Source organism: Atta cephalotes, assembly GCF_000143395.1.
Source record: "Atta cephalotes unplaced genomic scaffold scaffold00088, whole genome shotgun sequence".
Lineage (NCBI taxonomy): Eukaryota > Metazoa > Arthropoda > Insecta > Hymenoptera > Formicidae > Atta > Atta cephalotes.
Genome location: NW_012130152.1, coordinates 475,707 through 494,150, shown reverse-complemented (window position 1 = coordinate 494,150; position 18,444 = coordinate 475,707). Strand labels below are relative to the sequence as shown.

Below are 18,444 nucleotides of genomic sequence, written 5' to 3'. Positions count from 1 at the left end.
ATTCCTTTAAGTTCGAATATTATTATGAAATATGCGAATTAATATTTTTCACTGGAATAAATTGATCTAATGCAATAAGTTAACGATAATAAATTCGTTGTCTTCACTTGTTTACATTTCATTTTTTTAACAAAATAATACCAACAAACAAGTACACATCTTTCCACTTACCAGCCATGATTGTCACTGAACAAGTCACGTCGGCCCTATTGCACGATATGTATATAGCGCTTGTACGGCTTATACCGAGTGTCCCAGAAATAATGATATTCGCAATATACGATTTCCTTAACAATTTTTCGTCAACACAATCACCGCACGTTGCGCAAACGCGAAGCGATTCTGTAAATGAATTATTTTTCTTTTCAAATCGAAATCAGGCACTAAAAGCGCGAAAACATAAAAAAAAAGAACGGAATGAAATGAAAGTTTCATCAGGTTGTGTAATGTAACACCTCTCACAAGTTAATTCGCATAATTCTCTCAATTACGACGGAGAGGAAGGGCAAAGTTCAGTTACCGTGTAATGAGATCATTAAGTGACACTAGGTACATTGATCACGTGGTACGTACATGTGCGTACGTGTATATGGCGCGATATATCGCGAGACGCGAATATCGCGATCTGTCATGTCACACCGTCAACTGTCACATCAGCAAACTGACGCAGACAGCAGACTTCAAGCGATATTTGCCAATATTTATGTGATAACATACGATAACACGACTCTCTCTTCGACGTCGAATTAATTTTTCAAGGAAACTCTACAAATCTCGCGTGTCGATTGATTTTGCAAGCGTCGCGTGAGACTCGAGGTCCGAAGATGGAACGAAACTTGGTGAAAACATTGGATGACACGTAAGCGTTATGGGGCATATAGGTTAGGAAATCTTCCTCGATATAAGTTTTTAAATATTTTTTAATTTTTATCCTATAATAAATATTATTATATTGTGAATATTATTTAGGCTCGGTTTTTTGTTGTTTTATTTTTGTGATGTAAAAATTGTATTTTTCTATGGTTAGCGAGTAAAATTATCACTACAAAACGATCAGTTTAGTGATCATTAATCATAGTTATAGATGCACAATTTTTACATGTTATTAAATGAGTCTAAATACAAGTTAATGAAAAACTGAGCGTTAATATTATTTAACATTTGTGTATTTTACATTTGTGTATCTATCTTCTATTTTCTTGAGCATTAGTTATTATCATTCTTGTATATTTGTTTAGTAAAGTATTATTGTACTATATAGGCATGACAAGGAAGGAATTATTGGCTGTATTTTGGCTGATCACGCTGGTCTCTGTCTTGGAGGTAATAAATTATCAAAGATCTAAATAAAAAAATTATAGATATTAAAAAATGATATGAAAAAATTTCAAGCATTCGTATGACCTGCATAAAGTTGTAAACTTTTGTAGTTAAGGGCGATGCATCGAGCGACAGTGCTGGGTTGATAGCGGCCATAGCGGATCTAGTTGCAAAATTGGAACCGAAATCTGGATCACCAATTATATCGCTTCAAAATGATAACAAGTAAGCAAAATAACAATTTTGCGATATTTCTAAATATAAAATGAAAACTTGCTTCAATTTCAGGCAGTGTATTATACTTCGTAAGGAACCTGTAGTTGGTGCTATATATAAAGACATATCGATTTGAAATAATCATTGTTATATAAGTGTGGCTGAACTTATAATATTTATATTCAAAATGCAATCTTTTTTTACAAAAATATTTAAGTATCAAGTATACGTGCAAATTGTTAATAAAAAAAATTTAATAGATATGTGGCTCTCTCTCTCTCTCATCATATAAGGATTTATAGTCAATTTTAACTAGTTGTACGAAAATTGTGTGTGTGTGATCTTTTAACATTTTACAAGATCTTACAATGAACCTATAGTTGATTCATATATTAAATAAAATAATTTATATTACACGAGGGTTTCAGTCGTTCTTTTTCTGTTTATTTCTTCTTTCATACCACTTGCTTGTGGCAAGCTGGATTAATTCATAATTTTCATATAACCAAGACATAAATACAATCATAAACATTATTATGCCAACTAATAGGTGCAATATTTTTTCACTTGGGAAGAAGTAAGTCTGAAATAACGGAAGAGATTACTGCTACGCGATTTTAGTACATACATATAAAATTACATTGTGAATACTTTACGTGTGATAAATTAGTGGCGAACGCTGCAACAAGTAGACATGTGGAGAACATGGGCTTTGGTACTAGTCCGCGTAATGGACGATAGACTGTGTCTTGATGTCTCTTATTAATGAATATCACCGAATGTATGATTCTCAGACCCATGTTCACGCAGTTGCCGAGAATAAAGCCGACCGGACCAAACCATATAGCAAACAGATATGATGCGCCCAAAAATGTGATCGACTGGTAGACCATGATCAAGTTGCTCTTGTTTATGGTCGCATTGTCGGCTGTTGCGTTAGTGTAACATTCGGTTACGCCATTGATTCCTAACAGTAACACGGCGAGACAGTGTGCTCTTAGCAATAGAACAGGTAAGGGTAAAATCAACTTTGAGCCGCCGTACAACCAGAGCAATAGACTCGAATAAGATTGACCGAATACTAGAACAACCAAACCAATACATGTAACAACAGAACACAAATGTGTCAATACATTTACACTCTCTTGTACTTTCACCTGAAAATATCATATTTTATAAATAGGTACATAAAATTTTATTTAATTTTAGTAAACATGAAAGGATATAATAGACACTCACTGGATTTTGATCAGAAATCGTTTTATCCCTTTTCACCATCTGTGTGAAATAAAAATAACTACTATCTTCGATTGGACGGAAAATAAATCTAGCAGCTAGCGAACCCATATTATTCACTATCTCGTAGACTCCCTTAAAGAAAGAAAAAAATGAGCATCTAATGACGATATTGGAGTATACGCAAGTGTCCTAAAATTCGCGAATTATAATATTACAATAAAAAAGATCTTAAAAAATGAAGTAAGAAAATTATTTATAAATTCTTATTTTAAGTAGTAATTTTTTAGATAAGAGTTTAAATATGGCTAATTATAAATTTTATATGTAAACAGTCACCTGATCATGAGTCGTGCATATCATATTGCAGTGAGTACATTTGAACACGCTTATTAATACTACAATACGGCACGTGCAATTAATGGACAGATGGCCATTTAAACGTAATCTAATTGACCATATTTAAACTATTATTATTTCAAAAATTATTGTTAAAAATTATTGTCAAAATTTATGAATAATTTTTTTACTTAATTTTTCTTACTAGAGAACTTTCTTACTACAATATTTTGATTACAAATTTGGGAAATATTCTGTACATTGACACAAACCTGTTCTGTAAACGTTAATACTGGCATTATAGTCATGATCAATCTTTCGCCTTCCGTCAAAATCTGTTTTAGGATTCCTTGCCTAAAGAAGCTCCACGTGAGATTAGTCAATTTCGTATCAAAGTACGAATCCTACGGAGTAACTGTTGTATTTTTCTTACGAAACAATAATGTAACAATGCAATTATAATACATACATTATTTTTTAGCTGACAAGGTAAAAAATCTTCTATAGTATGAAAGGGAAATTCTCTTATCACATATTCATTGCTGTTATCTTTCAAAGACATTCTTCGTTTCTGTGACTTGTTCAATTTCTTGATATGATAATGAAAATATGCATAATGACTAGTTGTATAAAATATTGCCGCAACAAGTTGAGCGATGCCGAACGCAAGTAATGCGTTCTCAGGATAATATAATATTAGTGGGACAAACGTCATAGTGCGAATAATGATCATGATCGTATCCAGAATTATCTGGAAGAACAAAGCTGTAAAATACTCATTTCTTGAAAATCTTTTATCTTTTGTCTTACTTTAAGCCTAACGAAGAGAAATGCGCTTGCGACTAATTGAACGACTAAGGAAGACAGTTCTATAACACATGACAGTCCAACTGCCCAAACTGCAAATGTGTAATATGGTGGTAATATCTCTGTGGTGGAGAGCAAGAACAACCAAATATATCCAAATAGGAAAGACATTACAATGCATATGGGTACTCTAAAACACATTAATTAATTCATATAATTTTGTTCAAAGAGAACAATTGAGTCTCTCAGAAGACAAACTGATGGAATTTTTCTATAATTTCTTAATTTCAATAGCATGATTAGTTTTATAACTTCATCAATTTTTATATGCTTCTTATTTCATGGGGCTGATCAGTATAGTTTCTGAGATGATCAATTATCATATAATTAAAAAACTAACGTCAGCCATAGTAGATTTATAACTTGTGCCCAATTATGCTCCGCTGTGTTAGTCAGACATGCTTTCACAAATGGCTCGCGTGATAAGAACAGTATCATAGATTCCAATAAGAGTAATCTCACATTAATGACGCCTAGGATTGCCTGGCCCACATGACGAACAACAAATGCGTTCAGAACAAATGTAACGCAGCGACAGAATATCTGTGGAAGAAGAGTTTTTCTAAAATTTTATATGACATAGTATTTGTCAATACAAAAGTAGTGTCTCTAATCACTCTTAGATTAAATACCGGTTTTATCAACGTACCTGAAATATAATGCTAAACGAGGCATTCTCCAAGCTGCTCTTCAGGATATTCGGCGGCATCTTCAGACCGATTTGACAGAAGCATATGTGAGAATGTTTCGAGATTCCCGCCGGGAGATGTAGAGAAACATTAACGTAGCCCCCTTTCCCAGGTTAGGTAAGGTTATGTGAGAAAACTACGATCTATTATGACCACAGGGACAATCAGGATAACGTTCACCAATCATCTTCTCGGTTTCGTATGTATTACCAAGTCTTTTGTTTGTATAAAATTCTGTCACAGTGGAAAAAGAAAGTGACCGTAATTAGCGTGATAACATTTTGTGACCGTGATGTAAATGTCGAAATGCGTGGCAATACAGACGATACAATTGCAGACGCAGACCGCGTAGACAAGATAGATCATAAGCAGACGTTATGGGTTATAGATATTTACACGATACTATTTTTCTGCTGCGGAGAGAAGCGTCGTGTAAACTGAGTAAACTGATCTTGTCGCCGATTGAAGATGATGACTAAAATTCGACTAATTGTAAACTTCGATTAATTTAATCAGCTTACTTCGATTAATTTGTTAACTCATTCACTATTTTGTTGATATAGATTTATTAATTAGAGAAACAAGGAATTATGCAGGTTATATTTGAATAAGTGTCTAATTTTTTATCGACGTAAATATATATTTCCAAACATTAAAAAGAGTTCACATAGGTGGTCTGTTTTCTGTTGTTGCATTAGAACTCTCTTTGACTCTTTTTTTCAACTTTCTCGCTTTCGAGACAAATATCAAACGTATATATTTTTCTCTACTTTAAGTTCCAAAAGTGCACACTAATTCAACTGTAAGAAAACAAACCTATGGATTTAAGTCTATTCTACAATGTGCTCTTTGTTTCCTGTTTTTTGCTTTTTTTCCCCTTTACAACCCGCTTTATTAACAATTGTATTGCTATGTATTTCTTGCTATGTATTTCTTGTTTCTTTCGAAATTCGTTAACTTTTATCTCGGACGACATAAAAAAACAAAAAACCGGCATCAACTTACTTTGATTTTAAGTGAGGCTTAAAACTTTTTTTATCTCTGTCTCTTTTCGGCTTTAAAATGAGACAGATAGAGTTTTAAATCTCGCTTAAAGTCAAAATGACATTGATGCAAATTGGGCCTAAGAAGCAAAAAGACAAGATGTAAAAAATAGCAAAAAGCAAGAAACAGAAAAAAAGCATATTGTAGAATGGGAGCTTTAAAAACGCTTATGGTGAATTCAACACTATACTTCGCACTATTGGATCAATGCATATTAAAAGCTGCTTCATACATAAAATATCTCAATGATATAATATAATCATCTTTGACAATAATATACATATATTTTAATTGTTAAATAACGTGATAATATCATTAGTATATTCAGGGTTGGCAACTTATAAAAATAACTTGTTACCGTTACTGCTCTTTTTGCTAAAAAAAATAATTCGTTCTCATTACTCGTTATTCATTTGCAAAAATAACTCATTACCGTTATTGTAATAACGAGTCGTTACTTTTTCGTTTCTTTTTTTTCTAATAGAAAATTGTATACAGATTTTTGCGGTAAATGTAAAAAAGATGTCAAAATTCTATTTTTTAGTAGAGAAATAGAGCTCAAAAAGTAAATATTGTGCGTTATTTTCATGAATGAAATAGATACTGTCATATCGCATAATGTATACTGCATTGTTTATAATTTTTATACTTAAATACATTTATTTTTCGTTAATTTTAATAAGATATTTTTAAATTATACGTTTAACTCTTAATACATATACAATTTTCTTTTTATTGTGCATGATGGATCGCTTGTATGTGGTCAATTTCCATAATTTTTCCAAATATATAAAAATTATGAATAGATATTTATATATATATATTTTAACATCTTTAAGAAACATTTATGAAGTTGTACATTTAAAAAGGAGGAAAGAATTATTTAGCCAGATGCAGTATTTCGAAAAAAAGAAACAAGATACGAATGACTCATCATGAATACTCTAAGGATAAAATGATATAATAAAAAAATAGTATTATTTGTAATCTGCATTATAAACATATATTTAATTTGTAAGATATGACAGAAAAAATTTTATTTAAAAAAATTAAAGATATTGTAAAGATTATATCTAAGTTAATCTATATGTGTAAATACAATGAACTGTAAATACAATGAAAAAAAGATGATTTAGATTGCGTGATTTAGACTGCCAATCAGACTGTTAATGTTTTCTAGGGTTATAGTTACACGACTTAACTTTTACATAGTTAGAAATAAAGTATCGAAAAAAGTAATTAATAAAATCGTTACCATTACCCCAAAAATATAATTGCGTTACTATGAACGTTACTCAGAAGAAAATGTAATGTCGTTACCTATTCGTTACCGAAAAAACTTATAACGGTAACAATGTTACAAATAGCGCGCAATTACTTGCCCTGGTAATATTATTAATCGTTCAAAATATTTATAATAATATGTTATTTGTTAATTTCATGCAAAGCAGCTTTTATTAATATGCACTGATGTAATATTGTGTAAGTGACCGAATTCGCTATTACTTTCTGAGATAGGATTTTTTAAATAATTACTTAACAATATCAAATAATTAATAGAAAAATAATAGAAAACAAGATAAAATTTAACACACGGAAATAAATCAAAATGTGTTTTATATGTATAGCTTAAAAAAACAAAATAAAATTTAAGAGAAAAAGATTTGTTTATAATTTATAATTTTTATGAATGTTTTTAAATGTTGATTGATGGGATATGTGTCTAAAATATTTGACACTTTATTTAAATACACCTTGTATAGTTAGAAATATTATTTTAAATAATTCTTTCAATTATTGAGAGAATTATAATTACTGCAGATTAACTGAAATTTGACCGCTCTTAATTGATTGATGTTCGTTATTTTTAGTGCAGATCTTTCCTGAATTGATGTCTAGGGATAGGTTAAAAAAATATTTTCGAAGAGAATTATTACCCAGTAAATTGAGAATGAATTAAAATGGATATGTCATGCTGATAGTTTTTATGATTTCATCCGCAACGATATTAATATCGATAATTACGAGTCATTGCATTGTTGTAAACTTGCCGAACATTTTCCAAAGAAAAATTATCTTATAAACGCGTTTTTGCTTGCCTCTTATATTCTTATAGGTAACTTTTTTCTTACCGTTTAAAGTCTATGCTTTATTACTTTGTCATAAAAAAAGAGAGAGAAGGGGGAGGGAGGACGCTAGAGAGAGAGTTTGAAAAAGTATAATAGAATATTTAAATGAAATACGGCATCACAATTCACTAATGTGATGGTTGAGTAATTTATGTTTATATCGCTTGAAGACTGAAATAGCTTGAAATCCGAATAGCAAATTGCTAATGTGAACGATTTTTTGCAACAGGATTACGTAAAACAGGAAATGATTTTGCAACAAAGAATGGTAGATCAACAAACATTAAATCGCTTATCTCACAGAATCTTACAGAAATGAAACGTGTACGTGTCGCAGTAACAGAAAAACAAAGTGATATTGATGTGATATAAAGCGATAAGAATGCGATCCAATCCAGAAATTGGTATGTAGTAGATATAGATATTATATACAAAAAAATTTGTCAGTAAAATAAAAAAAATCTACGAGAAATATTTAATTACAATAGAAAAATAATTTTTCTTGATTCGTAAAATACTTTTATTACATAAATGTTATACACACTTTGAGTAATAATAAAAAATCAATTTTGCATGTAATTTTTTAATTTCCGTGAAAAAATTATGGATAATAAGTGTTAATGAATGATGCACGAATGGGAATATGTTTTAAGAGAGAGAGATTTATAAATAAAAAAGAAGAGCATTTCTAAAATTCGATGGCAAAAACTGTAAAAATGTACACGAATATTTATAAATCCATACGCAGATGTTAATCCCAAGCGTCAACTTTTTGTATTACCAAGAAAAAAATGATAAAAAAAACAATGTTTTCAGAAAAAGACATCAATAAAATTTCGAAAGAAAGATATAACTTTTATTCTTTTTTTGATGACCGTTAGAGGATCCATCTTTCTGAATTAGTTTTTAAATGATTAAAGCTTGAAGCATAACTGACAACGACAATATTTCGTTACGATAAGGATTTTCTTTATTTAAGGTTTTTCTTGGGTGTCATTGTTATGATAATTTTCGATTTTCGAAGAAAAAAATGTAGGAATAATACAACCATAAATCTCCAATCACAAAAAAATTGTACTCTCCTTTTCTGGATATACAATTCCATGAAATTCCTTTCTTTTCAAGGAGAAAAAGAAATTCTCTAAAAATTACATTCCTAGTTTTTCAGGTAATAAACTCTGAACTGGTCAAAGAGGAAGGAAACTGCGGGACAGGAAATGAGAACGTTAACAAGGATGGATGTCCATTTTAGAGAAGGAAGGAAAGAATCAGCTGATCGCTACCGCGCTGTTCCTACAATTTTGCCATGACACGTGATATTTTTTCGACGGTCCGTAGCAACCGTGATGTCAGGTAATAAGAAAGATGCCCCACAGAACATCCACAGAAAGAAACGAAACTCTCAAGTTAACGGATGTTCCTTAATAGTGAATTTAGGAGAATTTAATCGCGCATTAAGAAGTGTATATCAAGAGGCTACATCGTAACAAAAGGCATACAACATCATATACAAGCGATTAAAGATTAGTAAGACGTCACGTTAGTGGATTAAAAATATTTTATCGGGTCAAGTTTAGTTCAGGCAAGATCACATGTTATATTTTTACATTTTTCTAACACAAGAATATTTCATGTATGGCAGCCTTTATAGTTTATTGAGATGGTGCGTGCTCGGCAAGATCGAATTATACGTGCGACTGCGAACGCGAACGCAGTGTTTCCTCATAGTAGCATTTCCGTCGACGTCCCGTTCATTGTACAGTTATCATATTGCCGGGGTATTATTTAGACAGCACCGAGGTAGTCGCTGTAGTCAGTGTAGTCGTCATTCACTTCGCTCGTCGCAGGTCGTGGTCAGTCCGGTCAGTCGTGATCAGTCGGACGGTGCGAACGGAACAGAAGGAAAGGGAAAAGAGCGTCCGGGTCGTAGTGTGTATTAACTTGTGCCGTTCTTGATGATTCTCGATGCTTTCGCGCAAATCTGATGAGTAAGTGTCACGCCGGCCTAACGTGAGACGTCACGCCACCGTCGTTCGATCGCTTCTCATGGCGAGTTCTTGCGTCGCTAAACGCGATTTCTCGGTTCGACGTGACGTTTGACCATCGACGGGGTGACGATGACGCGACTGACTGTCATCAATAGAGCATCGTAAAGTAGTTGATGCATTACAATGAGCATTCAGCGGACTCAACAGTTGAATGAGCGTTTGCTGTATTATTGGTATATTCTTTTAGATCATCCAATCAAAATTTTAGATCTAGAAGAATACCTCAATAGCAGCGAGCGCTCATGCAACTGTTGAGTCTACTGAACACAGCCAATCTTCTTTTGAAGATGCTTGTCGCAACGAGCGTCTTGAGAATCTTATCAATGTATTGTAAGATGCTGCTGACAATAACTCAGCAAACGTTAAGAATAGTCGACGCAATTTGCAAAATGAGAGCAATGTCATGATAGAAGATTGATCGCTTGGATAATTAATTATTTATACGTACGAGTTTACGTAACGATATCGCGCGTCTATGCTTATCGTTTGAATATAGCTATAATGAATGTTTAGAAGGGCGCTTTCATACTCGCGCGTGTAATCAAAACATAATTTCAACCGTTTAGCACGGCCAATCTACTCGTTGCTTTGATATTGTAATATTTCAACAGAAACTGTATTTATATATTATTGAGATATTATTTACAATATAATTATTACTTTCAAGATTTTATTTTGTATTCAAAAAGATAGAGTTGTTACGTACAATTATAAATTAAATTGTAAATTAAGAAAAAGATTCTTATTTTCGGTCAAAACAAATCTTGGTGCTTGATATATGCAAATTTACATAAATATATTTTTCAACAAAATATATATAATAAATAATAACAAATGACTAATGATAAAAAAACCAATTAAATTTATATTTAATTCAATCCCAATAAATATATATAGTGTGAAAACAGATTACAATAAAACGATTTAAAAAATGGATAAAAATGTGCATATATCATGAACTTGTGTAACGTTACTTATGTAAATATATTCCTGCATTTCGTGTCATGTGTGTTTCATATTGTGTGCGCAAAAAGATGATCTTTGACTTCTGGCTTAAAAATAATTCTTTGCATCTAAATGATTTAAAGTTTTAAATGCTCTCCACATTTGGATTATGAAAAAAAAATCATTGATTATTAAAAGAAATATGAATTGTATTTGCACAATGTTTTCAACATAATGTCATAAAAATAGACACATGAGATATTTTTCGTTTGAAATTGTACTTACAAAATTGTTTTTAAATGTATGTATCTTTTTCAGCGAATACATTATTTATCATAACAGAGAGATCTGCAGTAAACTATTCTATTCTGAGCAATGAGTCCGCAAAGCCATAAGAATAATTTAACTCCAAAAGACATGCAGTCTAACGGATACTCTGCTGCCAATACCATGGCCAAAGAAGCAAGGAATCATTCATCTCCTTGTGAGTCAGTGGATTGTATGTGTGCTTAGATTGCCAATTTTTTACTTTTTATTAGATACTATGTTATATACTGCATCGTTTGCAAATGTGTTTGGTATTTTATATTAGGTATACAACTTTGCTTCCGCCGTTTTCCTATGGCTTTAGCGGTAAGTGGTGGTCGAAATAAATAAATCATAGACATCATACAATAAACTTGGGCATCTGTCAACATAACCCCATAGAAACATTAGTCGATTTGTCTGCATCATAAAGTTATTCTCGATTGAAAATGTCAGTTTACGAGCCAAATTCTCGTCATTTGCGGGAGGTTTTAATTTTTTGTTTCAATATGAAGAAATCTGCGGCTGAGGCTCATCGAATGCTCTCAAATATTTATGGTGAGGCCGCTATTAGTGAAAGAACGTGTCGTGAGTGGTTTCAACGCTTCAAGAATGATTTTGACGTCCAAGGTCATGCTCTGTATTTGGGACCAGCTCGGCGTAGTGTATTATGAACCGTTAAAACCGACTGAAACAATCACAGGCGATCGGTATCGAACGCAATTGATGCGTTTGAGCCGAGCATTGAAAGACAAACGGCCGCAATACAACGAGAGACACGATAAAGTGATTTTGCAGCATGACAATGCCCATGTTGCGAAAGTGGTCAAGACATACGTTTGGAAACGTTGAAATGGGAAGTCCTATCCCACCCGCCGTATTCTCCAGACGTTGTTCCCTCTGACTATCACTTGTTTCGATCAATGGCACATGGCCTGGCTGACCAGCACTTCCGGTCTTATGAAGAAGTAAAAAATTGGATCGATTCGTGGATAGCCTCAAAAGATGACTAGTTTTTTCGACGCGGAATTCGTACGCTACCCGAAAAATGGGAGAAAATAGTGGCCAGCGATGGACAATACTTTGAATCATAAATGTATAACCAGTTTTTTACAATAAAGCCTCGAATTTCGGAAAAAAACGGCGGAAGCAAAGTTGTACATCTAATACCTTGCATTTATAGATTATAATTTTTAGTAGATTATAATTTTTTCAAATTTTTGAATATGAAAATGAAATAATGACTGTATCAGGTCTGTCCAATTTGAGCTCCGGAGTAAAAACACAAAGCATCGACGCAAGAAAAATTCAATGTGAGTAAGATTTCATGGACTGTAAAGTATTGATGAGTGTCACTCAGACTTGTATCAATATTTTATAGTCTCCGAAATCTGACATATTAATTTTTTTGTGTCGATGACTTTGTGTTTTGGCTCCGGAGCTCAAATTGGACACATCCTGACTATATAATATAAATAATTAAGCAACGATTTAAATCAATTCAAACTGACGAGTATAATGTCCACGATACACTATTTACTTTATATATCCGCAATATTTTCAATGCTTTTATTATATAATATATAACTATTTGCAAATATAATTATCGATAATTTAATCTTTATTCAAATTTATTTTAATGAAAGGCTGACTATTAATTATCAGTATATTAATTATTATCAGTATATTAATTATCAGTTCATTTTATTATCAACTTGTCATCAGCTAAGAGTAGAAGTCGAAACTAATAAAACTGTGAATATTATATCTGGAAAAGACTATATACATATAAACTGAAAATACTAATACTGTGTCTATTATTATTGTCTGTATCTATACTGTAATCTAATATTATGAATATTGTACTTGAATGATTATATGCATTGGGAATACTGCCTCTATACTATATCTAACACTACGAAGAGTTATATACAATAATTATTTTATCGCACGAATGTCTACACTTACTGACTTGTGAACATCACTGCTTAGATTTTTCTAAAAAGTATCAAATGTTGAATTTTGTTAAGCTAAATAATATTCATAACAAAGTAGATGATGGTTGCGACAAAAATGTTATCTTTAATTCGCTTGATTGTCATCTAAAAAAATATTTATAATTAGATAATTCTTTCTTACTATATATATATATATATTATATATATATATATTTATACTTTACCAATTTTCTGCATGATATAACATTATTAATAATCACTCTCTAAAAATTTAATCTCACCATTTTTGCAAAATTGTTACTTTTTTTTTATTTTTAGTGATCATTGTATTTTTTTTATAAAAATGTATTTTTAACATATTTTTGCACAAATCACAAGATAAAATACTAATTGTAAAATATTAATCATAACATTATTGTTGCAGCAATGCCTTGGTTTGGAATGGATATAGGTGGTACATTATGCAAATTAGTGTACTTTGAGCCAAAGGATATAACGAGAGATGAAGCAGATGCAGAAGTTGAAATATTGAAAAATATTCGTCGATATCTCACTAAAAATTCGGCATATGGAAAAACTGGCCATCGTGATACGCATTTACAAGTAAACATTATTAAATATTTAACTTGTACTTTCTATTTTTTAATTATATAAACCTATTGATAATTAATTTAACGATGTCATCTGTTTCAGATGGATAACATTTGTATTAGAGGCAGACGAGGAACCTTACATTTTATTAGATTTCCCACAAGTGAAATGGGAAATTTTTTAGCATTAGCAAAATCAAAAGGTATGGCAAATCTTGTGACTACTGTTTGTGCCACTGGGGGTGGTGCTTTTAAATTCGAAGATAATTTTAAAAAGGTTTGGAAAATTATCTATCTTTGCCTTTGCCTTGTTATAATTAGGTTTGTTTGATTTGCTTACACTTTTTATACTCAGAATCTTCGTTTTCTCTCTTCAGCGCCAAATATATATCTATCTCATTTTAATGTAAAAAGTGTAAAAAAGTGTAAGCAAGTTGAACAGACCAAATTGCAACATGATAATTATTAAAATAATGAAATATCTTTGGCAGGAAGTAAATATGAATTTGGCAAAATTTGATGAATTAGATAGTTTAATACGCGGGATGCTCTACATAGAGACTACGAATCCACATGAATGCTATTATTGGTCAAATCCTACCGATGACAGTAAATGCCAAAAAGTACCCTATGATTTTTCTGAACCATATCCTTTCTTGGTAAGAGTATAAAAATATTTTTTATTGTGCGTTTTTAATTGGTGAAATTACCGATTGATTATTTTCTGCAGCTTGTTAATATAGGCTCCGGAGTAAGCATACTAGCTGTATATGGACAAGAAAATTTTAAAAGGATATCTGGAACAAGGTAAATTGCGTGTACGTTATATTTTGTAGTTTTAAGATATTTATTATTAAGTAATATCAGTACATTTTTTTTTAATTATAGCTTAGGTGGTGGTACATTTTTGGGATTGTGCTGTCTTCTTACTGGATGTAACACTTTTGAAGAAGCAATAGAACTAGCAACAGGCGGCGATAATACAAGAGTGGATAAATTGGTTAAGGATATATACGGCGGTGATTATGGTCCTTTCGGTCTTCCTGGAGATTTAGTTGCGAGCAGGTATGTACAATTGTAAAGCAGTTATTAATTCCTATTCTAAGATGTAATTTCTTTATTTTGATTCTTATTTTGTATCACCTTTTTTATTATTTTTAGTTTTGGACAAATGAATTCCAAAGATCGTAGAAATACTGTCACAAAAGAAGATCTGGCGCGTGCAACTCTTGTTACTATTACAAATAATATTGGTTCTATCGCGCGTATGTGTGCTGTTAATGAAAAAATTGAAAGGGTAATAAAAATATATAATTTGTTATATATAATATTATAAAGTGGTTATATATAACAATTTTTGTTTTTAGGTTGTATTTGTAGGAAATTTTCTCAGAGTAAATCCCATATCAATGAAATTGTTGGCCTATGCTATGGATTATTGGTCTAAAGGAACTTTGAAAGCCTTGTTTTTGGAACATGAAGTAAAAATCTAAAGTGAAAGTTCATATTTAAAAATGCTATTCAGATATCATAGAATATTATATCTTGATTTCAGGGTTATTTCGGAGCGGTGGGATGTCTATTACAATTTAATGGCGAATCGAGCTAAACAATGAGGAAATAGTCATATAATATATAGCATTCCATATGACCAACTTCGCAGAACATTTCTCGAGTGAGCAAGATTATTCGACATAATTATATTTATTTTTGTTACATTTTTTTTCAATTATTCATGAATCTACAATTTATTAAGTAATCATTTATATTAATATGGAAAACCTTGATATTTATGCAGTAAGATTAAGGGTATATTTGTCAAGTGTCATTGTATAATTTATTACTTATTATTTTAATATAGGAAAAAATAATTGTCAAAATATTTTTAATTTTGGTCGGAGAGTAGTTATTTTGCTATAATTGTTTGATTACGAGCACAAATCTAACACAACTCGGCAAATAGAATCTATAATGGACCAAATCCAAAAGGATTAAAGATAACTTTTCCTTCCGATGTTTGTTACATGCCGCATAGACTAGTTCTACCTCATAATTTATATTGTAAAGTTTTTCTACAAATGTGCACACAGATTTTTATGTATATAGATAATATGGCATCATTATTACACTTACACATCTTTTCTCTTCGTTATAATCGAATAAAACCATTGTGTAGCGATAAATACTTTCGCACTGATTGTTAATAATTTTGTTGTTATTGCGTGTTATAAGATGAACCTTTTAAAATGAATTTTTAATTGAATATTAATAATACAACTTTTTTATGAAATATTATTCATGCGCTTCTGATAGTTGCATAAATTAAGAATTTTTTATACCGCTCCAGTGAAATCACGATTTGTAATAAAAAAAAGTATACGCTTCCGTTAAGATAGTGATATGATGCAATACATATTGGAAGTTGTTGAAACCCGCAGCTAACGCTAAATATTCACAGAAAGTTCGATTCGTATTACCTGTGTACCAAATGTTTCGGAACAGTAAAAAAATTGTCATAGAATGTGCAAATGTCGATGAAATTTTCAGAATATCGTGTGAATACTTTTTATATATTTCATAAAATTGCGAGTGAGCGAGCAGTGCACATTTTCGCCGATAGAGGACCGCGGCGAAGAGCATTTACTCGTAAAAAAAAATCACAAGAAGCAGCGGCAACAGTTCGTCTGTGAAAAGAGCCCTAAAATTAGGCTCCGAGATAAAAACACATGTGTTTTCTAAAGTAAAATTTTGTTTAAAAACTGATTCACGGCCTGACCTGATCTGGAATTTTTGAAAAAATTAAAATTTTGTGGAATATACATATATGGAACATTCTCGGAATATGTAATGACATGCAAATTTTTAACCGACATTTGAATGTTTCTTTTACCATAAATATTCAGAATATTTTGAAAAATATTTTGGATTCTTAGAATGTTTTTTGGGGATTTTAGGAACATTTTATGAATATTTAGCGTTTGTGCCGGGAAATGTATCAAATTTAAATTGTTTTTTGAGAAATATGTGGTGTAATGTGAATGAATGAAAAATATAATTGAAATATTGATACAATAAGTGATAATCATATTGATATTATTATTAAAAAATGCATAAACACATTTTAGAAAACAATGACCGTGATTTATTTTCTATTTGAAATGTGACAATTAATAAATCTTTGGAGATATGTTATTTATGATTTATCATAATCAAGTAATTTAATATTACCACAAGCGTACATCCTTATACAAGTGAATAGCTTATTTTTGTTGCAATGTATTGTGAAAGCATGCCAAACAAATCTGAATAAAATATCATTTTAATATACAATGAAAAATGCGTATATCCATACTATTTCATATTACTTACGATAAAAATAAAATTTTGTGATAAATAGCTGACAATAAATGCAAAAAATATATATTCTGAATTTATTAGTTTCAATAATATATGTCTCATATCGTATTATAATGTATATTTTGCAAATATTTCATATTTGAAAAGCATGAAATCCAAAGTCGCATGAAAATTGCATATAAATACTTAGGAAAGAACAAGAATACATGGTGAAAGTTATTTCCATCATGTATTCTTGTTCTATTAGAAGAATACAAGACACGGTTACTTAGCAACATTCTTACAAAACAGTGTCACTCTAAATGTCAAGCAGACTGATTTCTACAGACATAAGTCAGCTGATGTGAGATTATAGATTTTGTAGTGATATCATTACCATTATTCATTACTTTTTTTTTATAAATTTTTTTATATCTTTGAAGATCAGTATATTATATAAATCTTTTTACATCTTTTTTGATACCAATAAAAATGGTAAGTTAATTAATCTTAATTATTAACCTATTGTAAGTTTTTTTTACAATAGATTATCATTATTTGTATCAATAATTAATATTATCAATGTTTTATCAATATTTTATTAATACATACTTTTTTACAAGCATTTTTAATTCCATGTATGATTTTTCTCTATCCATTCTGTTCTTTCATTTTATATCATTCTTATCTCTAAATTATTATATTTCTAAACTTTGTGTATTAATTGTTTAAAATTGACAAAAAGGGTCCTAAAAAAGCGAAAGGAAAAGTGACAGATGTCGAGGGGATAGATACAACAAAAATGAATAGAGAACAATTAGAGATATATGTACATAAGATATTGGAAGAGATAGAACGGGAACGAGAGGAAAGAAACTTTTTTCAACTAGAAAGAGATAAACTACGAACTTTTTGGGAAATTACGAGACATCAGTTGGATGAAGCACGTGCTGTAGTCAGGTACTTTACTGATAATAAATGACCATTTGAATCATCGACGAATGTAAATGCTGTTTAAAATTCTTCTTAAAGAAATAAAGAACGTGAGAAAGAGGAATTAGTAGAGAATCATGAAGCTGAACTCAAATTATATAAGCAAAAAGTGAAGCATTTGATGTATGAGCATCAGACTAATTTATCTGAAACCAAAGCAGAGCATCTAGTTGCTCTTAAATTGGTACAAGACGATCATATTGTGCAAGAAAATGAGCTTATTAAAGATAAAACCAACCTTAAAAAAGTACAGAAAGAGCAGGAATTGGCGTACATGAACGAAATTCGCGCATTAAAATTGGTAAGACGTACAATCTCTCTCTCTCTCTCTCACNTNTCACTACTCTCTACTACTACTACTACTACTTACGTACTACTTACTTACGTTACGTTACGTTACGTTACGTTACGTTACGTACCGTACGTTA

General features: G+C 30.9%; 4 protein-coding genes across 4 annotated transcripts in view; 3 read left to right on the top strand and 1 right to left on the bottom strand.

Annotated features, from left to right (window-relative positions):
* Positions 1 to 824: 824 nt before the first annotated feature.
* Positions 825 to 1,672, top strand: LOC105624791. The gene is made up of 4 exons (XM_012206142.1): positions 825 to 859; positions 1,262 to 1,323; positions 1,431 to 1,545; positions 1,609 to 1,672. The coding sequence occupies exons 1-4, from the start codon at positions 825 to 827 to the stop codon at positions 1,670 to 1,672; spliced, it is 276 nt and encodes a 91-aa protein (XP_012061532.1).
* Positions 1,673 to 1,960: 288 nt separating this feature from the next.
* On the bottom strand, positions 1,961 to 4,687 carry LOC105624790 (protein RFT1 homolog). Its single transcript, XM_012206141.1, has 8 exons — positions 4,628 to 4,687; positions 4,319 to 4,521; positions 3,922 to 4,108; positions 3,581 to 3,862; positions 3,384 to 3,515; positions 2,776 to 2,907; positions 2,193 to 2,693; positions 1,961 to 2,119 (listed from the first exon to the last, which is right to left on the bottom strand). The coding sequence occupies exons 1-8, from the start codon at positions 4,685 to 4,687 to the stop codon at positions 1,961 to 1,963; spliced, it is 1,656 nt and encodes a 551-aa protein (XP_012061531.1).
* A 6,521-nt stretch (positions 4,688 to 11,208) lies between these two features.
* LOC105624789 (pantothenate kinase 3) lies at positions 11,209 to 15,296 on the top strand. The gene is made up of 9 exons (XM_012206139.1): positions 11,209 to 11,332; positions 13,522 to 13,700; positions 13,791 to 13,964; positions 14,179 to 14,346; positions 14,418 to 14,494; positions 14,576 to 14,752; positions 14,849 to 14,984; positions 15,055 to 15,168; positions 15,243 to 15,296. The coding sequence occupies exons 1-9, from the start codon at positions 11,209 to 11,211 to the stop codon at positions 15,294 to 15,296; spliced, it is 1,203 nt and encodes a 400-aa protein (XP_012061529.1).
* Positions 15,297 to 17,825: 2,529 nt separating this feature from the next.
* The window catches only part of LOC105624788 (growth arrest-specific protein 8), a 2,170-nt gene continuing 1,551 nt past the window's right edge, over positions 17,826 to 18,444 (top strand). Inside the window, exons 1-2 of the mRNA XM_012206138.1 lie at positions 17,826 to 17,983; positions 18,056 to 18,317. Of these exons, the coding sequence (XP_012061528.1) occupies positions 17,826 to 17,983; positions 18,056 to 18,317 (420 nt within the window). The remainder of the gene's footprint in view (positions 17,984 to 18,055; positions 18,318 to 18,444) is intronic.